This window comes from Chondrus crispus, genomic scaffold (assembly GCF_000350225.1).
Source record: "Chondrus crispus Stackhouse genomic scaffold, scaffold_92, whole genome shotgun sequence".
Lineage (NCBI taxonomy): Eukaryota > Rhodophyta > Florideophyceae > Gigartinales > Gigartinaceae > Chondrus > Chondrus crispus.
The window spans coordinates 109,443-131,812 of record NW_005178811.1 but is presented as its reverse complement, the minus strand read 5'-3'; the positions used below and the strand labels follow the sequence as shown (position 1 = coordinate 131,812).

At 52.0% G+C, this 22,370-nt stretch overlaps 3 protein-coding genes across 3 annotated transcripts; 2 read left to right on the top strand and 1 right to left on the bottom strand.

Moving 5' to 3' along the window:
• Positions 1 to 977: 977 nt before the first annotated feature.
• Positions 978 to 1,349, bottom strand: CHC_T00008037001 (hypothetical protein). The gene has a single exon (XM_005711877.1). The coding sequence runs from the start codon at positions 1,347 to 1,349 to the stop codon at positions 978 to 980; it is 372 nt and encodes a 123-aa protein (XP_005711934.1).
• Positions 1,350 to 2,589: 1,240 nt separating this feature from the next.
• On the top strand, positions 2,590 to 5,748 carry CHC_T00010189001 (superkiller viralicidic activity 2-like 2, putative). Its single transcript, XM_005711876.1, has one exon. It carries the CDS (start codon positions 2,590 to 2,592, stop codon positions 5,746 to 5,748), a length of 3,159 nt encoding a protein of 1,052 aa, XP_005711933.1.
• A 375-nt stretch (positions 5,749 to 6,123) lies between these two features.
• Positions 6,124 to 8,635, top strand: CHC_T00008035001 (hypothetical protein). The gene is made up of 3 exons (XM_005711875.1): positions 6,124 to 6,252; positions 6,516 to 7,852; positions 8,362 to 8,635. Exons 1-3 carry the CDS (start codon positions 6,124 to 6,126, stop codon positions 8,633 to 8,635), a joined length of 1,740 nt encoding a protein of 579 aa, XP_005711932.1.
• Positions 8,636 to 22,370: the final 13,735 nt, after the last annotated feature.

The following is a 22,370-nucleotide window of genomic DNA, read 5'->3' as shown; positions in this document are numbered from 1 at the left end:
TCTGCGACGTCTGTTGTACGAGACCAGGACGAGCCCGCGGACCGCGCAGCTATTCGTAAGAAGCTTCAAGAAAAGATTAATGAGAAACGCTCGGATCGGAAAGCTGACGATGAGACCCAAATAGAAATTAGAGCGCATCGAAAGAGGAAGAGAGAAGAAAAAAAGGAAGAGAAAGCAAAGGAAGTTAAGAAAACTCGTCGCGAGAAAAAGTTCGAAAACATCAAAAAAGAGAAAGGGGCTACCGCCATTCCCGGGCATAAGCAACCAAAGCAATCGGAATCGCAAGATGAAAGCGAAACGGGGGGTCGCACAGAGGCAAATGACTCAGTTACACTGGAGACAACACGATTAGCGGGATTTTCAGCAGAGCAAAAGAGGAACCAAGTGAAACGAAGAAAGCTAACAGGAGGAAAGCTGCGCGAACTACAGCTACAGCTGGAAAAGGCCACAAGGGAGAGTAATTTGAAGGATGGTACGAATACAAGCTCGGTCAAAAGCATTTCTGGCTCGCAGAAGACGATGGTTCGACCTGCCAAAGAATCGAGCACCGATGCCGTTGTAGATCTCGAAATGGATAAAGCGCTTCAAAGAGTAACCGGAGTCGCAGTCAAGGACGACGTCAAGAAACTCAAAAAATCAATAAGGAAAGAACGACGGAAGACGGAGAAGAGTAAAGAGGAGTGGGCGAAGCGTGTGGAAGCATTGGAGAAGGAAAAAATTGCAAAACAAGAAAGGAGAACAAAACATCTGAAAGAGAGGAAGGAGAACAAAGGAAAGGGGAAATCTTCTAAGAAGAAGAGTTCCAAAAAGCGAAAGTAATCATTTTGTAAAGTAGAAAATTTGTCTTATGCTGGGAAATCTACAGACTTCTTTCTGCAACAATAACATGTGTACAGCAAGGGAAACGCATTGAAATTTTTGTCCACTTCTGATTCTTTTGCTCTAAAACGATACTAAAATGGCAATGGTATTCCCCCTTACATGCCATACGAAGTTTCCTCACCTCCGTCAAGCAAAGGTGGCAATGCTCCAGCTTGTCCGACACATAAGGACGCGCACTTTGAACCCCACTGAAGCATTTCTGTTAATGTGTCTTTGCATTTTGGCAGGCGCACTCTATGATCTGAAACAGCTTGAGCGAGCATTCCTCCAAGAAAGGCATCCCCGGCCCCCGTCGTGTCCCTGACATGGTCTGCCCTGTGTGCGGGAACTGTCACTTGCACTCCGTCTGGTAGCACACCCACTGCCCCGTGACATCCATCTGTGACAACGACGAGCTCGGCGTCTGATTCTTTTGCGATTGCAGAGGCTATCTCGCAAGAGTCACTGGAACATGGATTCAGATGCATGAAATCGGTCAATTGCTCTGCCACAGCCTTTGGCATCTTCAATACGTGAGCCAAACCAAGGACTTCTTTGAACTGCTCTGGTGTGCCGAGCCTGGAATCTTGACAAGCGATATCGGGGGGTACATCGACATCAAGCACCGCAATAGCCCCATGTTCACGACCCTTGCTGAAGACAGCTGCGGCCCCGCAGAGTGGAATTTGACTAATTTCAGATGTGACAATTGCTGCCTTGGCCAAGGGTCCATCCATACCACCCCACAAGCTCTTGACCTCTTCACCCGTAAGAGTTGCAATGCTTCCACTGAACATGAATATAGTACGCGTGCCGTCGTCCTCCACATAAACGGTGCTCTCCGCGGTTTTGCAACCCAACTCTCTACTGACATACTTGGCGTCAATATGATGCTTTCTCAAGTAAGAAGTAATTATGTCCGCATTCGAGTCAAAGCCGTGTTTAGCTAATAGAGCACAGGAAGCTCCGAGATGCGAGGCCCAACAAAGATGATTGAGGGTCACCCCACCAGCCGTTGAAATAGGGGCTGGGTGCGAAGCAAGGAATACCTTCTCACCGGGGGTGGGAAACCTTCGGGATAGTTAGAAAGAATTACATTTTCAATAAGTGTGAGAATGCGAGAATACTCACCGAGATATGAAGCGAAAATTGTCTACGACTGTGCTCCCACAGCCCACAATGAGAGGGGGTAAACAAGAAGATGCTGGCATTGCACGAGCGATAAGCGTCTAGGAAATCAAAACTTGGAAGAAGGAGGTTCAAAGATTGCAACAGGATGCCATGGTTCATAGTTTGAGGTGCACACCCTTCGTGCACATGAGGTGCCCTGAGTATTGAGATTGGCAAAGATCCAATCTGCAATGAAGAAGCAGTTTTGCATGTTCGGTAAACTTTTCTCTCTCTCCACCGAGATTGGCCAGAATCGATCATACAAAATTCCACGCAACAACCAATTGAAGCATTTCTCGTGCCGTAGCGAATCAACAGCCTTGCGCGTGTACAGTATGCCACGACGCGCGGCTCCGTCCTTGATCCCCTTCGGCGCTGCCACTCTACCTTTTTTCGTCGCACCATCCTGCTGCTGCTGACTCCACTCTGCCGCACCGCAGCTCAGGCTGACCATTTTCAAACGTCCCAGTTTGCGACAGCCACTCCGATCTCTTTTCAAGCTCTTGCGGACAAACATATTTTTGCAACTACGGGCTTGCCACCTGGCTGTATTTGAAAATGGGATCCAAGCGTCCGCGTGAGGTAGACACAGCTCCGGCAGTCGAGGACCTTACTTTGGATGGGCCACCAGAGAAGAAACCGAGGGAACTAGAGAGGCACCTGCGTGAATCTTCCCAGCGAAGTATGCCTCACTCATTCGGAATTCGCGTATCATCAGCGGCAAGCGGCAATGCTCCAGGAGCAGAAGGAGCAGCTACGAAATTGGGAGAATCTCCCATAATGCTTAAGACTTATTGCCAGCATGATGTTTCTCTGCCAGCAGGCTATCCAGAACCATACGATTTTGATAAGATGGCTCAACCGGCTGACCATAAGCCCGCGAAGGAATATGCATTCACGCTCGACGCTTTTCAGAGAGAGAGCGTCAAATGCATTGAGCGAAATGAAAGCGTACTTGTAGCGGCCCATACCAGTGCTGGAAAGACTGTTGTCGCAGAATATGCAATCGCCACGGCATTACGCGAGAAGCAACGTGTTATTTACACATCCCCGATCAAGGCGTTGAGTAACCAAAAGTTTCGAGAACTTGAGCATGAGTTCAGCGATGTTGGCCTCATGACAGGAGATGTAACTATCAACAAAAACGCTTCATGTCTCGTCATGACTACTGAAATTTTGCGCAGTATGCTCTACCGGGGCTCGGAAGTTGTGCGCGAGGTGTCATGGGTTATTTTTGATGAAGTTCATTACATGAGAGACCAGGAAAGAGGAGTTGTTTGGGAGGAAACAATCATTCTCGTCCCACAGAATGTCCGTTTTGTCTTTCTTAGCGCGACGATTCCGAATGCCAGGGAATTTTCTGAATGGATTGCGCATCTCAAGAATCAACCGTGCCATACGATCTACACCGACACGCGACCAGTGCCTCTGCAGCATTATCTCTTCCCGTCTGGCGGTGAGGCCTTACACCTAATAGTCGATGACAAAGGCAACTTCAAAATGGATGCATTTGAGAAAGCAATGACCGAGATGGGGTCGAACAAGAATGACAAGCTCGGTAGCGGCGGCGGTGGGGCTCTTGTGAAAAAAAAGAAGAATCGTCGAGACTCTGGCGTTCCTGGCAAATCGGATTGCTTCAAAGTTGTGAAGATGATCATGGATCGCGACTATCATCCAGTGATAGTTTTCTCGTTTTCACGACGAGACTGTGAAGCAATGGCCATGCAAATGGCTCAGCTTGAATGCAACAACGAAGAAGAACAGGAGCTTGTTAGCAAGGTCTTCGAGAATGCTGTTTCATCTCTAAATGTCGAGGATCAAAGCCTCCCTCAGATTACGGCGATTCTTCCACTGCTGAAGAAGGGAGTTGGCATACATCATTCTGGACTGCTGCCAATCATTAAAGAGGTGGTAGAAATCTTGTTCCAAGAGGGCCTGTTAAAATGCTTGTTTGCAACTGAGACGTTTTCAATGGGGCTCAACATGCCCGCTCGTACTGTGGTGTTCTCTCAGTATCGAAAGTTCGATGGGTCACAATTTAGGCCAATCCTTGGAGGAGAGTACGTGCAAATGAGTGGGCGTGCTGGTCGAAGAGGAATAGATGCCAAAGGGATTGCGATTCTTATGTGTGACGAGAAGATTGAGCCAACAATGGCCAAGAATATCATGAGCGGATCTGCGGAACCATTGAAATCTACTTTTCGGCTTGGTTACAACATGCTTCTCAATCTCTTGCGAGCAGAAGAAGCCGATCCGGAGTACGTCATAGCAAGATCATTAGCTCAATTTCAGGCGGACAGAGCGCTCCCAGCGAATGAGAAGAAGCTTCAAGAGCTTGAGATGGAAAAGGCTAGCATGGTCGTTGGTGGACAGGGATTTGGGGTCGAAGAACACGAAGTCAAAACCTATTTTAAGCTGCGGGAGGTTGTGGAGAAGTTGCGAAAAGAGATTCGAGACCTCATCCACAAACCATCGCATATCGTACCGTTCCTGCAACCTGGGCGACTGACACGGGTGCGTGACGAGAAATTAGACATTGACTACGGATGGGGTGCTATCATTCAATTCACTCGCAAAGGGTCAGCATCCCGGAAAAAGCCAGAAGACGAACGATATAGTATTGACGTCCTGTTGCGGTGTGAAGCCGGATCTAACAAAGGAAAGCGACCTCGTCCGTATAAGTTGCCTGCCAAGAGTAAGAGCGAAAATGGGAGCATATCTAAAGACAAACGGAAGGCCAATGCTCCACCAAAAGAGGAATGGATTGTTGTGAACTCCACGTTTAGAGATCTGGACGGTCTATCTGCATTACGGGTATACAAACCCGCAGATCTACGATCAGAAGCAAGTAGGGCAGCGGTGGGGGCGTCAGTTGTTGAGGTTTTGCGACGCTTCCCGGACGGACCACCAATGCTAGACCCTTTCGGTGATCTAGGTATTTCGGACGAAGGCCTTCCAGTTTTGCTGCGAAAGGCTGAAGCTGTGGAAGAAGCGCTGATTGCTTCACCAGTAGCCAAGTGTCCTCGTCTTGAAGTAGTCATGTCTCAGTGGCGCAAGAAGCAAGGTATCAATGACAAGGTGAAGGCCGTGAAAAGAGAGCTTGAAATCGCAAGAGGCATCATACTGAAAGAAGAATTGAAGCGCATGAAAAGAGTATTACGCAGGCTCAATTTTACGGACAACGACAGTATCGTTCAAGTCAAGGGCCGTGTTGCCTGTGAGGTCAATTCTGCAGACGAACTTGTGATCACGGAACTGCTGCTGGGAGGTAACCTTAATCATATGGCTCCCGAAGTTCTCGTTTCTCTGTGCTCCTGCTTCATCCTTGATGAAGGAAAAAAGGATGAAAATTTGAAGCTCGAAAAGGACCTTGAAACTGCGTACCAAACGGTAAAAACTGTTGCCACGAGAGTGGCAACTGTGACAAAAGAAAGCAACATTTTAATCGATATTGAGACTTACGTCGAGTCATTCAGCCCCAATGCGATGAATGTGGTTTACTTCTGGTGCAAAGGACAGAGCTTCTCCGAGGTTTGCAAGTTATCTGACTTGTTTGAGGGAAGCGTGGTTCGTTGCTTCCGAAGACTAGAGGAACTGCTTCGCCAACTGGTTGCAGCAGTGAAAGGAATTGGTAATACAGAGCTCGAGCAAAAGTTCGAGGCTGGTTCTGCTGCTTTGAAGCGAGGAATTGCATTCCATGCATCTCTGTATACTTGAAAGGAGAGTATCAGTGCAGGGCGAATCGTCCTGCTTTGTAGTAGGCCGAAGTGTTGGCAGTCTTGGTTTTTTCGATTATATGTCTTTATCAGAACTATAGCAGACTGGATTCTATTGGTTTATGAAGCATGGATGTGAATAGCAAGGGGGGGGGAGTGGGGTAATAACTTGTTCTTTTAGAGCCCGATACGAATCCGCCGGGTTAAAGAATAGACCACTATGGCAGATTGCACCTGAACCGTCTGAGATAAATATCCATCGGCCCTCCACAAAGAAACCCAAGTAAAAATAGAGCAAAGCGATGTCTGCCGAAGAAGACCTTGACCAGCGACACTGCGTACAACATTCAGTTTATGCCCATGTAGCTAGTCGCGAATGAGCTACGGTACCCAATTCTTGCTGTACCCAGGGGCACCCTTGGGTACAGCAAGCATTTTTGGGTCAAAGATGTGCAGGACATCGCCCTGCCTGGTGAGAACCCTAAATTTTCTGAACTTTTTGATTGTGCTCCAGAATTGAGAAAACTGAAGTAAGCCTGTTTTTGCCCTACTGCCTTCAGTCCTTCCTGCCTTCTTCGCTCATAGTGCGGTTTTTTTGAGCCCCTGAGTACCTACGTTTACCTTACCTCACCACTCCGCAGAATCAACTCAGCACTCTCATTCATCACCGTAAGAGATCGCGGCGAGTAGGATTCGCTCAGATTTCTGCCCTCGTGTAACCGAGCTTCCCTGTACTGAAGTTTTTTCACGCTCGCCGGCAAATACGAGATGTCGAACCCATACGATCAGATCCTGCGATCGTCTGTACCGCAAAAGCCGCAACGCGCGCCAGTTAGAGACTCCCAGCCTTCTTCCTCCGTACTATCAAGAGCAAAGAGAATTCGACCAGTCCCTAAACCTCCTATTCGCTTCAATGTGCGCCCACGTTTCCGCTTTGATTTGCCGGACCCGCCTATGGACCCAAAAATGTTATTAGGTCGCCTCTCCACTGCTTCGTATTCACGCCCCGTGTACTCTGATCTTGAAAAAGACTTTCGACCTCCCGCCATACCCGCAGATCCAAAGTACGGGCTACGCCCAAACCTTGTGGAAAACGCTCTTTACAGAAAATCAAATGAGCTCTCCATGGACGATAATGCCCTTTTGTTTTCTGTCATGGCTGGAAGACCCGGTTACACTAGTTCGAGGACAGGCCCCGACTCAATAAGGCGAGGATCACAAAAGATCGGTGTACGTCCACCACAGCAGAAGCCCACCACCACAAACCCATTCCTGCGAGCTATGAGCTACGATGAGTACCAAGGGTCGTCGAGCGTCACACGTCATATGCTTTCTGCGAAAGATGACGAAGACAAGGCGGCAAAACTAGCGAATGATATGAAGCATGATCCCAAACTTCGCGAACGTCGCAGACGTGCTATGCTGCATTCGTTTGAAGCGGCTCGACAGCGACCGAGGCACCCCGACCGAAGAAAGGCACACCTCAAACCTGTTCATGTTGCACCTGTTTTGCCAGATTTTGATACTCTAGGCCAAGCGTTTGTGGCGATTGAGTTCGATAAAGATGACAACCTCACACATCTGGAACGTCAGCGGGAAGAAAGTGAAGCAACGGACGAGTCTGAGCGCACCTTCACGGTCATCCCTGTGGGAAAGTCAGATCTCAATGATCGGCAGATAATCGCATGCTACACTCCAAGTGGACACACTATCGCGAGACGAAAGCACCTGCGAGAAGAAGATGGTCCAAACGCAGACCGCGATCCGAAGAAGATTCGCTATGATGATGAAGAGACATATGATTGGATTGCGGAATACGCAGTTCGAGAGACAAAAATTGGGAATGGGTATAAAAGCAGGAATACACTCGCCAGGTCTTGTTTTGCGGCAGTAGAGTACACGAAAGCGGACAACCCAAAAGTAGGAGTGGTGCTGTTTTCCAGGATTGACGCGACCTGGAAACTGTCCAAACGACCCGGAACGATAGAAAAGTTTGGAAAGCCAGGCCTAAAACTGAAGAGAGATAATCAGATGCAACCGGATGAAGATTTCCAACGCGATTTGATTGCTGGACGGACAGGTAACGAAAAAGAACCGAAAAGTGTGCGATAGGCCCGGAACGCACTCGGTCTGAATTTCACTGTGACACCTATCCCTCATACGCTCTATCGAACTTGATTGTTTGAGCGCCCACGATAATTGTTCATCGAATCATCAAGGAATCAGAGCGAATGATTTCGCTTGTACATATGCAATTATTCTCCAAAACGCTTGATGTCCACTACCCAAACAAACGAGCATGCAGGCAGATTCTTTGCGTTACAGAAACCTCATTGCTGAGCAATCATTGAAGGAGTGTTGCTTTTTCACTGCTGTACAAAGAGAACCAAGCCCTGCCCATGTGCCTTCCCGTTAGAAGCTTACCTTCCCAGCATCGATGATACGAAGCCGACAGGGACAAGCAAGATTTTCTGTTAAGAAACAAAATGGCAGAATTCAGTATGACGAGAGGACGATTTGATGAAGCTTTAAGTCCACAGAAAGCTACTCACCAAAATTGTGAGAGGTCTTAGTTGCGCACACGGTATACTACATGTTTTCCATTGCGATGAAGAAATGAATGGGTTTTTAGGAACACAATCGAGAGAAAAACAAGCTACAGAAGTAAGCAAAGGTTTTGGGTTCGGATGGCATGCCGAGCAGAACAAAATACAGTATTCTGGACGAAATATTCTGTGTCTATGGGGACCAGCTTGCCAATCCCTACTTTTAGAGAAGGAAGTACAGTATCAGTAAGAACTGACCACATAGCCAATAATATGAAGCAGGCAGCGAGAGAACACATGAACCGTAACGGTAAAAAGACTTCAGTTTTGGGACTGAAATAGAAAAATCGGATAAGAAACTTCCACTGCAAAAGGAGATACACGGTTTTAACATGAGGAAGAGGAGAGCAATAAGTGCAGTATCGTCATTCTGACCACAATTCTCGGTGTAGACAGGGTTCGCACTTACTTGTGACGGCAAAAATACTAACTCATTTACAAATACAAGGAGTAGCTGCGTGCTTTCGCTATGGACTGAGAACGTTTTGCAGTTTTCTCCGCCGTACTCTGTGATGCCCTTGTCATCATGATGCTGTTAGCAATTGGGTTTGAAGATATTCGTAGTTTATTGGTTCTAGTCGGTCACGAGACATCGGTTAAGAGGGGACACACAAAGGCTACGCAAACCATTAAACCGAACTGGAAAACATAAAGAAAACATAAAGAAAACATAAAAAAAACATAAAGAGAAAAAGACATGATGAGAAAGGAAACTACCAAGAGGGCGGCGCAGCCGGGGCTGGGCGGGCAAGAGAAATAGACATGGCCAGGAGAGGGGGGCTGGCAAGAGGCTCACGATGGCGCCATAAGTACCACGGAGCAGCGAGACTGCGAGGTGAGGTACGCTCGGTTGGCTGATAGTAATTACAGCCACTCGCTATTCTCCGGGGAGTTTCACCCCTATACACGCTAGCGTGTACAGAGACGCGAAGGGGGCAAATAAAAGCGGTAGCGGATGCACGGAGAGCGCTAGACATGCGGTAGCATGTGCGCAAAGAACCACTCCGAAGCGGCGGTGACAATAATACGGCTATTGAAGTAAACAAAAAACTGGTTCTGCGATGCCCGATCCAGACGGGTCATAATCCATTCGCGGCTGAACTGGAGGACGAGCAGCTCGTTGAAGCCACCGATACGAGCGCTGTGCGATGCAAAGTAGCAGCCAGGCGGCGGAGCGCCGTTGACGAGGGCAACGGCAGTCTCAACCGCAATGCCGAGATCGGCAGTGCCGACCTTTTCTCCACGTCTGAGATTGAAGAAACCAAGATTGGCGGGACGCAAGGAGCGCCATTTCGAAAGCAATGCGTTTGGCGAAGCAGTAGAGGTCCATACGGGGTTGGTTGGAAGTGAAAGGCGTAATGGTCGGGACAGAGATTTGCCTTTCCGGTGAGTGATCACGGCACTCACTCCCTCCGCCTTTATGGTGATGTCGCTGTCTTTCAGATAGGCGACCGACACTGACCGGCACTGAAAGACAAATGCAAACACCACTATAGCACAATAGCCCACCGTGTCGACGTCCTCGGCAGACAGCCCACATTCCACAATCTGCCTCATGAGGGCTGCCGGGAGCCCAACCCGGGCCATATGAACGACGCCTTGAAGATCATCCTTGTTTGCATATGCGCGGACAAGAGCCGATACCATGGGAGTATGAGTTGGGGAATCGAAGTTGAGGAGCTCGTGGTATCGAGATACGGCCGTAACGTACTGCGCCACTGACGTCGGACCGACCCTGCCTTTGAGATGCAAGTAGCCTATATATGCTAGAACATCCCCCTCCTTCGCCCCAAGCCGCGGTCGTCCATCTTCGTCGCAGAAGGTAAACCATTTCTTGATCTGGCTGGAGCGGTTGGCCCAAGTCCCGTCACTCCATCCGTAGTTGGAAAGCAAGTCTTCTGCGGTCTGGGCGCTTCCCGTTGCACCATCATCCCCACACCGGCTCAATACTGCATCCCGTATCCCCTCCTGCCACACCACCCTCACGCCATTGTTGCGAGAACGACGGACCAGTCGGTGTTGAGATTTTTCGAACTCCGCAGTAGAGAAAAGTCGGCGCCTTGTGGATGGAGTACCTTGGCCGTAGTGGCGTGACGCACCAACTGCGGATGCCAGGCTTGCGCTGGCCAGTGGGGAGCCACCAAGACGCCCTTCCCACCATCCGCTAAAACCTTGCCAATGACCAGATCGAGCATGTCGAAGGGACGATTCCACAGGCGCGCCCTCCCGTCTCCCCAGTCCTCCAGCATCTGCGTCGCCAGGTATTTCCGTCGCGCGACTGCCGTTTCTCCCAGGGGGCGATGAGCGAACACCACCGAGTCCACCTGGTACTCGTCCTGGATCGACTGCAGCAGCTGGTCCGTCGCCTGCACGTCGCCAGAATCCCAGGTCCGGGAGAGAGCGTCGGCGAACCGGTTGACCGCGGACGGCAACCACCGGGCTTCGATCCGCACCCCCACGGTTTGCAGCATAACTTGAAGCCGGCGTAGCTCCGCCATCATTGGCTTGGAAGCGGACACCATGGCGTTCAAAATGAAGCAGACTGCCTGGTTGTCCTCGTGCAGCAAGAGGCGCTGAACGTCCGGTCGGCCGACGTACGCGGCAAAGTGCCTCTGTAATAGCAGACGAACCGCCCGAAGTTCCCTCAAAGTGATCGAGTGCGCGCGATCGGCTGCCGTCCAAAAGCCTTGACCCTCCCACAAACCCCGCGAGCCCGCCAGCACTTGCGATCCCAGTGTCCCTCCGTACCCCACGTCGGCAGCATCGGAGTGCAACGTGAGGTCGGGCGCCAGCCTGACCAATTCCCGTCCTTCTCCCCGTGTCAGCGGACGCCAGTGGCGCAAGTCGCGAAGCGATTGTCGGCAAAGACGCACCTTTTGACGCTGGTCGTGGAACCTTGTTGCGTCCCCATGTCCACGGCGACCACGGGGCACACGGAGCACACGGTGCACACGGGCCACACGGTGCACACGGGCCACACGGTGCATATGCGCCGTGGCAGTCTGCCTGCCAGCGTCTGGGCCTCGCAAGCTCGGCCCGCGACGCAGCCGGCCGACTTTGCCCTCGCTCCTCGCGCTCCACCAGGAGCCCGGACAGTGCCATGTCGAAGTAGAGGCTCCTTGTGTAGAACCGCGAAAGCGGAATGGCCAGTGTCATCGACACAGCCACTCCGCAAAAATGCCGCAGCTTCTTCAACGATACCCACCGGCAGTTCCTTTGCGCGGACAAGAGGAGCTGCTTGGCTAGCAGGCGAAGGCGGGCTACCTTGCTGTCGGATGCGAACACCCTCATCGCGACAGTATCCACCACACAACCCAAATGCTCCAGCGTAGTCGTCCCTTCCCAGCATCCCTTCCCCGGGTGTCTGACGAGCCCCAACCTTGCGAACAGCCTTGACAGTCTCCTCCCGGCGCGCGCGCAGTCCTGTCTTGTCGATATCCTCCCCAGCGGCGACGGCCCACACGCGAAGTCGTCAATGTACAGCAGGATGCGGTACCCGACGCGCTCCCGCAAGTGCTTCACCAAAGGACGGAGCAGCTTGGTGAACCACAGAACAGAGCGCCCCCAGCCGAACGGTAGCGCGTAGTACCGACCGTTGTATCGGAAGAGGAAAAAGTCTCTCATGCGTGGATGGAGATAAAAGTGGCGGTACCCCCTTTTGATGTCCCAGGACATCAGCACATCTCCCTCCTGCAGTTGACACGCGAAGGACTGTAAGGTCTCCATCTTGACTGACCCCTTCGGCCAGTGCTTGCTCTGCCGCTTGAAATTAATTACAAATCTTCCTTTGCGGTCCTCGCCCTCGCCTTGCCAGACCGTGAAGGCTGACGAGATCATCCTGCCCCCTCTTGCAAGGGCCTCGGCCTCCTCAAACCCTACCTCCTCGTACACCCCCTCCCTGCAACCCCTTGCCAGGTTCTCCGTGGCAAACTGCCTGTCCTCCGCCGTCTGAGGGAGCTCGCTGAGTACAGTACCGTCCTCGAAGGGCACCGTCGGCATGTCCAATACACCGTACCGGATCTGACGGGCGATGTACTCGTTGACTCCTAACTCCGAACGCCAAACGTCCGCCCTAAGAGCCGTCCCCCGCCACAAAGGTGCTCCCTCCTTACCCTTTGTAGCGTTTCCATCTCTTTTTAGGCACATTACTCCGGGCTGGACTCGTCCCCGGCGGAGGGTCCAACGTTCTTCATGCCAGTAGTTTTCTCTAACCTGGTTTTGGCAATCATCTTTGCAGCCTGAATCTCCAACTTAGAAGTGAGGGCCTCGCGGGCAGACTTGTACGAATCTGAGAACACAGCGTCGTGCCCCTGTTCCACGAGGAATGCCATCTGGCGAGCTGCCTCGACTCCTTGGTCGGTGACGTCCCTGAAATACTGCGCGTGCATAGACAGTACCTCGAGGGCGGCACGGATAGACTTTTCAGCCAAGGCCAGTTTCCTTGCCATGCTTGGAACGTCCTCGCTCTGATTCTTAGCAATTCTGAGAGCGGAGAGTCCCATTTCGGTCCAAACGCCAGCAGCGTTTACGTATTCCCATTCCTTGGCCGAGCGTCGGTCCCTGTACCGCAACTCGGAGACGAAAGCGTCCGCAGCAGGCTTGAAGTAACCCATGTGAGTGACGGGTACATGGGGGCCACGCTCAAACACACTTCCTTCTCCAACCAACTTGAGGGAGCTGAGCTCCGCGACAACATCCCCATAATCCCGACGCGCGGGCACGGCACTCTCCCACGCCGCTCGCACATCTAGCGCAGGGCGCGCCACAGCTGCGACAGCCGGAAGCGTGGGGGCCGGGGGCACCGGCGCGCCGATGTCGGCGGGTTGTTCGGGTTGTACGCTCATAGCTCCAAAGTACTCTGTTTGTACTTACTAGAATATGTCACCGCCTAGGCTGAGGGGAATTTCTCAAGCAAGAGAAATAGACATGGCCAGAAGAGGGGGGCTGGCAAGAGGCTCACGATGGCGCCATAAGTACCACGGAGCAGGGAGACTGCGAGGTGAGGTACGCTCGGTTGGCTGATAGTAATTACAGCCACTCGCTATTCTCCGGGGAGTTTCACCCCTATACACGCTAGCGTGTACAGAGACGCGAACTAAACTTAGTTTATTACGTGGCACGAGCTCTGGCAAGGGGCATGGAGAGCGCATCAGATACACTGACCAGCACCCCCTTTATTTCTGGGGCTTGAGCCAAGACCGAAACAGGTTTGCTCTTAACCATGCGGCATCCCCCTCTAGTGTCTAGGTGACAAAAGACCTCATCCTGTATGAGGCCAGCTTTTTGGCGGGCTTTTGCAATTCAAATAACTTCATTTCTGCGTGCAGAAGTATGGAGTTTGGTAAGATCTGCACGTCTTTTCCAATCATTTTTCCACAACTACTAAAATCCGTGTCTGTGTGCCTGTCTGTATGTCCTTGCGCTCCCGCGTTGCCATTGGCGCACGGGGGCGGCGCCGCGGTGACAAGTGGCGGCCACGTGCGGGGCGGCCTGGCCTGCAGCCAGGCCGCCACGGGGGACACGTGGCGTGACAAGTGGCGACACGTGGCGGTAAAATTAATTTTATTTTGAATTTCGAACTGTTACACCAATGCGGCACTACAGTAGCGTGCCGGTGACAAGAGACGACACGTGGCGGCGCCCCTGGTGACAAGTGGCGGTGAGGCGAAAGTGCGCACGAATAGAAACGTTTTTTACATAGCGGCACGTCGGCAGCACAGTACCGGCTTTTGAGTTCAACAACCTTCAGCAATTTTTCACCACTTGACGGCTCCCTGGTAGCGTGGTGACCAGAGTCTGGGCGAGGCAGCGATCGTGATTCTATGCCGGCTTAATAGTGGGTTGAATACGGCATTCCCCGCGAAAAGTTTACCGGATTGCTTGACGGCATCCGGATAGTCTCTAGGTTCTATTGCGCTTTGCTTTTAGTAAAGCGTGGTAGTCTGCGACTGTGCAGGAAGCCTAATCCGATAGCGCACCATTTCTTGGTGTTGTAGTATCGGGCTCGGAACAACGGCCTCTGCAGAGCAATCTGCGGACGTCGGACTGACGTTGTTTTCAGCGTCGACAACGAAGATAAAACGCAGCCTCCGTCAAACTATAGAGGCTGCAAGAAGACCCAGTGTAGGTGCCGTTAGGGCTTGGGAAACCTAACCACCGCACTGAGGGAAAAGGGAGCGCGCGTACTTAGCGACCCCGGCGGGAAGAGCCTTGCAAGAGGTTCTTTCTAATACCGGGCTCCCTGGGAGTAGAAATAGACAAGGTGGTTGTACTCTGAGTATTAATACTGTACCCTGTGTATAGTAGGACCATTAGTCTATTTCTATCTCTATTTCGTTTTTGGTTCTTTTGAATCACGGGATAGTACAAGACAGTAAAGGCCCTATATTGTTACTCCTTTGCCAAGTGCTCTTGCGGACGATCTAGCTGGCTGACGTTGCGTTTAGACCTTTGAGGACTGCTTGCTACGACTCATAGCGATCTACAATGGACCCCTCGCACTTGCGTCAACCCTAGCTGCACTTGCAGGGATAACACTAGCGCGCCGAGCAGAACATAAATGGCGGGAACAGCGAGCGAAGACGTGGCAGAAGCAAGACGGCAGCAAAAAAACGCGCGTGAAAGGGAAAGAAGAGCGCAAGAGTCTGAATCTGACGCTCAAGCACGTCGTGAGGCACGTCGAGCCCGTGCGAGAATCCGGACGGGGCAACAAACCGAATCTCAGAGGGAAGCGCGTCGTCAAGCCTCGTGCTCGCTGGAGACTTTAGACAAATCCTTCCCGTCGTTCCGGGTGGGTCCCGAGGTCAAATCGTGAGCGCATCCGTGAAGGCTTCCCCGCTGTATCGAGAGTGCCGATTCCTGCGCCTTACCGAGAACATGCGCCTTGCTGCTCTCCGAGCGGACCCTGCAGCAGATGTGGAGGCTCTCAACTTTCCACAGTTCCTCCTCAACGTCGGGGAAGACAGACTTAACGGCGAACAGCGCCCGGAATGGATCTCACTACCACAGTCCGTTGCGTTTGAGCATACCATCCGCAATTTATGCCTCAATGTCTTCCAAGGGATTCGAGACAATCACGCCGACCCTGCCTGGCTCACCAAGCCCGTTATACTCACCACAGAGAACAGGCCGCTCGAGGAAGTCAACGAGGTCATCGGCAACATGATTCCGGGACCGTGTCGAACGTATTTGAGCGCAGACAAGGTCGAGAACGAAGACACCAACGCGCTAATCTATCCCACAGAAATGCTCAACACCTTGACCGCCGGATCTGCTCTACCAGACCACAAGCTCAAGCTCAAGAAAGGCTTCATCATCATGCTTCTGCGCAATCTCGATCCCGCTACCGGTCACGTCAACGGCGCGCGATATGTCATCGAGAACATGACCAACAACCTGCTCTTTCTACGCGTCACCACCGGGTCACACGAAGGCAACAGACTGTGTCTTCCTCGAATGCCCTGCGGACCAGGAGACGACAACTTTCCCATCCCTGGCTTCACCCGAACGCAGTTCCCCATTCGCATGTGCTTCCCCTTACAACGAACAAAGCGCAAGGCCAATCCTTCGGTGGCCGCATTGGTCTCGACTTACGAGATCATTGCTTCTCGCACGGTCAACTCTACGTCGCACCATCAAGGACTACTCACCCAGGGAACGTCACTGTCCTCACTCGACTCTCGATCGAGAGTCCAATGAAACAACGCGAAACATAGTGTACCCCGAGGCCCTTCAGTAGTTACCAAATTAAGGAAACGCCATTGTCTTTACATCTTTTCATTGCCACCCTTCCCAAAAAGTGTTCCTCCGCGCTTTCTTGGCTCGGCGCGCGAAGCGCGCACGGAGCCCACTTGTTGAATGCCTAAAAAAGAAGCCTTTTTGACCAACCTCAAAACTGTTATTGCTGAGGCTCTGTCTTAAGACAGTTTGGACGGCCTTGGACAGCCTTGTTTTGGGCGGTCGTGGACACTTTTTTTGAAGTACATAAAATAATCGAGCTGTAATTATGAAGCGTGCGGAAATCAGGATCTCGTCTTTCGCGACACGGTCAACACAGCAAAATTTCAGTTGTGTGCCCTCTTCCATGTTACGCTCTCCTTCAATGTATCACCGAACATACACGCACACATCCCCGCGCCTCCTTTTCACCACACACGCTCATCTACAACTCTTACCCCTCTCATCCCCCCGCCCTCGCTCCGCCCTCCCGCCCCACATACCCCTCCCCCGCTCTGCCTCCGCACATACGCCATGTATTCATCCTTCGATCGTGTATACATTCCTTCCTCTGGGGTATACATTCCTTCCCCTTCCATCCCCATTCAACTCCACTCCGTTCCTTGTCACCCCCGTCTTTCAGCCCCAATTCATTATGGGCAACTCTTCATCCCTGCCGCTGCGTGCTCGTCTTCCCCACCGCCTCGCCCTCTCCGCCCCGCATTTCCAGGACTCCTCCTCCCTAAGAGATGCAATATGTCGAACCGAATGGCATGTACCCCACTTGTCAGTGGCACCAGGAAAACGGTTCGGCGTCTCATTCTCCGCCGAGAGCTCGCGTCTCGTCACCCCGGTATCGACGAGCATTCGAAATCGGTGGGCGGAGAATGCCCTATCTGCATACTTCTGTACCCCGTCCTGAACGAGGGTCTTTGCTACCACGGCGTCTTTGCACCAAGTGCTATCTGCAGATCCGTCCCCCGCACCACGACAAGGAGCCGTGTCCATTTTTCAAGTACAAGCAGGTCGCGGCGTCGTGGAAAAGGCTGTGGGACAAACGAGACATGGACCGCAAGGAGCTCAACTGTTTCCGACATTCTCCATCTCACCCATCGGATGCTTGCTGTTCCCCATGCAGGCCTTACGAGAGTTGTCCCGCCTACCCAGAACTTTTCTCCGGTACCTGTAAGGAGAGCAAACAGAGAAACGTTTTTGGGATTTGTTCCAAGGCCGAGCATACAAACTATTTCAACGTCCCATGGCCGGTGGAGAAATGCAGTTTCCCAAATGTCTTCAATCCACGATCTTCTTTTTTGCGACGGCACCATATTCATCACCATTCCAGCGCCACTGTGTAGCTCGGCAGATCTCCTCACCTTCATTTACAATAAACACCTTCTCTCTTATCTTTTGCGATGAATATGGCCCCGGACGGACTTCAAGTCGTCTACGACAAACGTATAGGGCAGCCCGTTGGTTCTCTCCCTTACGATGGTTGTTTGATGGCACGGTTGGGCTTCCCTACCCAAACTCCGATTGCTGAAAACGTCCTCAGACAGGCTGAGAAAATTATCGAAACGCTGAAAGTTCGTCCTCCTGGTAGCGGCGAAGCATTGACAAGGAGCTCGTATACGTCCGAGGAGGAAGGCTACTGAGCTATTGCGGCCGCAATCTTTTTTATCTCAACAGAAACGAGGGTCAAGCATCGTCGAGCCAGCTACCCGCGAGCCGAGCTTCCATTTATGTACACCATTTTTTTCGAAGATGTGGTCAAGAGGTTCTCCCCGCCAATGTTCCGCAAGTCTTACCGGATGTCGCTCGGGGCATTCAGTGTGCTCCTGAGCTTGGTGCGAGATCTTTTGGATAGGACTTTCAAAGGCCCCAGTGAGTACAGAAGGGGAACTATTCCATCTGACATAAGGCTCGCAGTGACACTGAGGTTATTGGCAGGGGGAGCTATTGTGACCTAGTGCTTGCGTATCAGATCCACAGGTCTACCATTTACAGCATTGTCAACAGCACTTGCAGAGCCCTTAACGAGCGCCTGCGTTTGAAAGGTTTTCCTGAAACCACTGCTGAACTGCAGGAAATTGCGAATAAAATCCAAACCTCTCGAAATCCAATATGCCCCTTGTCTGGATGCGTTGGCGCTCTGGATGGGATATGCGTCAGGGTCAAGAAACCTTCTAAAAAGGAGAACCCTGCACAGTTTTACTCCCGCAAGGGCTTTTACGCAATTCCTGTTCAAGCGCTATGCGATTCGAGCTATATTTTCCGCTTTTGTTCCGCTCTGTGCACCGGCTCGACGCATGATGCTCTGGCATACTCTGTGTCTGGACTCAAGAGGGAAATAGAAAAGGTGTGTTAGGAGAAATCTCCTACATTGTAGGAGACGAGACTTACACATGCACGGGACAGGTGATCACACCCTTTCCTAAGAGTGAAGCAGACTGTGACCAGGGCAACTTCAACTTTTATCAATCGTCGTTACGCATGCACGTTGAGCAGGCTTTTGGAATGCTCGTCGCGCGATGGAGGATTATGAGAGGTGGATTGGAGTTTTCAGTTAAGGAGAGTACCAATCTTATCTGTTTAGTAATGAAACTACACAATTACTGCCTGGAAAGCGATACCGACAGCGCCCAGGTTGTTTATGAACTAACGGACAGCGAAAGAGAAATGCTTGAAAGTGATGTGCGGACGTGGTCCGAAATATCGATGGGAGTTGTCCGGGAACTCCAGAATCTGCCGGATGACGAGCGTCCAGTACATGAGGGGATCCTACTCCCGCTTAACATCAACTCTATCTCTAACAAGCGGGATAAACTTGTGGCCGTAGTCAAGGGGAAAGGGAAAGAACGTCCATATCTGGTGGTCACTTTGTTGCATACTGTAGGTCAGCATTGTAGTTCGGGAGAATCTACTGATGGGAACTCTGACTGAAGGGGGCGCCCGCGCCCCGGGGAGTCAGAACGGACGAAGCGGGCGACGAGGGAGGCGCAGAGGCATGGGCGTCTGCAGGCGTCCAATCTGTTGCGTTCTGCGTTCCGCGCGTGTGCGGAGTAGGAATGGGGCAGCCTGCCCCATTCCAACTCTGCATCTGTCTCACTCCGCCGGAGTAGTCCAGCCCGCACTCGCCACTTCTGGCGGGAGCGCACTCCAGGAGTGCGCTCCCGCCGGAGGTGGCGACGGTGGCGCGGTGAGAGGGCGTGCACCTAGGGCTGGAGTTCGTACCGCGGGGCGTGCGGCAGGTCGTGAGCAACACGTAAGAGAGTGAGATTTTTGCCCTTGCGCTATCGCGGGACGCGTCCCGGGATAGGTGCCCACTCGCAGCGGCGAGGGGACGGCGTCCGGCGTAGATGACAAGACGGTGCGCATTTAAGTGGGCAGCGTCGCTTCGGAGTGCGTGCTCTTGGAGGCCGGGCGCGCGTCTGAGACGGCACTGAGCGTGGCGGGGGGCAAGTCGCAGACTGTGTAGGCTGGCGGGATCGAAAGGACCCTGCGTTCGTTCGCTTCCGGTGCGCGGATTAGGGGCCGCTGGGCGCCCATCGCAGAGGCCCACGCTCGCAGTGGGGTCGTGCGCGCGTTGCCTCTGGTTGCACGACGAGATGGTGACGTGCGGCATGTACCGGCGCGTGGCTGCGTAGGACGTCGACGGGCGGAGCGTGCGGGAGACGCGAGCCGCGTCGGCGACTGTGGACGTCGCGAACGGCGCCATCGGGGCGGTGGTCTTCGCGCACAGGGGCGGGGCCGTGCGGCTGTCGGATTATATTACCATCTCTGTTAACATACAACGCAAGGGTTACAGAAAATCGAGGCCACAACTTGTTGCCGGAGGCGTACTTTCTTTACCCACGGTGTAGTAGAACGTGCCGCGCTCGACCGGCTTCGGGTGGCGGGAGCTGCGACACGTCGTACTGTAGTTCGAGGCGTGCGAGACGCGACGAGTGCCGTGCACACGTGTAGTAAGAACCACAAAACAAGACAGAAGGGAATTCGGTAGCTGGTTGGTAGAGGTTTTGGTAGAACGGTGTGGGTTCGACACAACGATGCCACGAAAGGCAGATCGACGTCCTCGACGTGGTAACTCGACGCCGTGCGGAGGCGACGCCGTCACGGAGTACGAATCCGGGCGCTATGCGGAGCGCTCGTCGTGCGTTACCCCTGCGGTGGAGTACTTTTCGTTGTACTCGATGTACAAAAAGGGAAGACGAAAACGTAGTCAGGCGAAAGACTTACGCACAAAACCAAGGGACAAAGGGGTCGGCCCTCGAGATGAAGCCACTGCGTTGATCGATGACCCACTTGAGTCCTTCCCCTTCCCTACTTTATTATATCTACTACTGTAGTCCCCGTTCTTACACTGCCAGACTGTAACGGTACGACTACACGTCGGGCAGTAACGGTCCTACACTTGGGCGCCAGAGAGGTACGCCGGTATCATACATTAGACGGTATAATTCGAGTACAGTACGTACACGGACGCGAATTGCGCTGCCCAACTTGCCGGGCGATAAGGTAATTACCTTTCGAATTGGGAATTAACCAATGCGGTCCTTGTCATACACCATCGAGTGTTCGAGTACAGCATGTACACTAGTGGACACTTGGCGATATACCACACACGGTGAGAAAGAACGGCATCCGTTGGCACCGTTGGCACGTCATTCCTTAAGACAGTACCATCAATTGATAAAGACCCAATCGTATCGCTGTCTTTTGCAGGTCCCACAGCAGCTGCAACTCCATCACTCCCCTCTATTCCACCGCTATGAAATTTCTTTTGAGACCTGGACTGCAGCGTTGAACTTAACAATTTCATAAATTCCTTCGTCGCGTCCTTCAACATCGCGTTTCCAGTAGCCTTGAAACCATCTTCCGAACCTCCCGCAGCTTGAGCATACGTGTCATTTGCGAAACTAAAGAGCTTTCCTTGCTCCTCTAAGTCTCGTAGCTCTTTGCTCGAACCAGCTTCCTCTCTCTTCTCAACTCTTCTCTCTTCCATGATGCGCTGTGATTCCGCTCTCATTCGATGAGAATCTGTCACAACATTAACCAACTGCTTGAAAGATGTTTTCATAGACTTCCCACTCTCGGTGTCACGGCGTTTGCGTTTCTTTCCTTTGGCGAATCCATTCCCATTCCCTTGGCCGCTGCCACCGTCATCATATCCCCCTCCCTGGGGTATAACCTTCGTGCACATGTTCGTAAAGTTCTCGTCGGCATGATCTATGCCTTGTCTTGTACAAGTAAACAGTTCCATCAACCTTTTTCCAATCGCATTGAACTGATCATTCGCACCATAGGTGAGAAAGTTTCTGAAGTTATCGTGATCGTTCTGTCCAGAAGCTCTCCATTTCTGCAGAATTTTTGTGAATTGCGCCCTGCTTTCCATAAACTTATCCTTTAAAACGATGCACAGCGATGACAGGGCGGCAAAAAGGTTGAATCTGCGTCGTCAACTCTGCCAACCAAATCCAATCTCAACCTTATTTGAGGGTTAAAGCTTGACTCTATAATTCCCCAGTATGAGTCCCGTGTAAGATCTGTGTCCAACTGGGCTCTACTGAGCTCTTGTCCTGTACCTGCTAATGCGGCCTTTGCAAGTTCATCATCTCTCATAACGACACAGAGGCGCGAAAACTCGCTAACGCTGAACGGGGGGTGGCTCCTGCACTGGGAATTTCATAGGTAATTTGTTCTGGCTGAGAAGATGGACTGTACGAGGGATAAGTTGCTGATTCTGTATTTTGTGCACGTTGTCCTTGATGGTCTTGATTTATCGGCGTACGCCCTGACCTCTCAATTGAGTGGCGTCGACACCTCGCACGTTCTAGCGACAGCTTAAGTCGCTTAAACGCAGCTGCCTCTCCAAATGAGACTTCTTGCAATAAAGTTGACTCCTGCGGCGCTCGTCGGATCATCATGGGGGAGAGCTCATCCCTTTCAAGCTTTCTTCGAAGCCAGGCAGAAAATCGTGCCGTTTGTGGATGTGTGTGTAAAGTTGCTTGTAACGTTTTACCAGACAAGACCGCCGTCTTCATATACAGGAAGGCCCTTGATATGTAAGCGAGCTTATTTTTTCCTTGCTTACAACCCCAGTGTTCAAGAACTGGCCTCAAATCCTTGACCGACAAAGTCCAGAGAAATCCGTAAACTGCAGAGGTTTCATCAGCTTCAGATATTCTCATCTCTCCAGCTCCGCCCTCTTTGTCAGAAATATGCCCATTTGCATTTCTATTCGGCACTTGAGTCCTGCCCCTGAGATCACCGGAGATTTCATCAATGTCGCGTGGCGGTG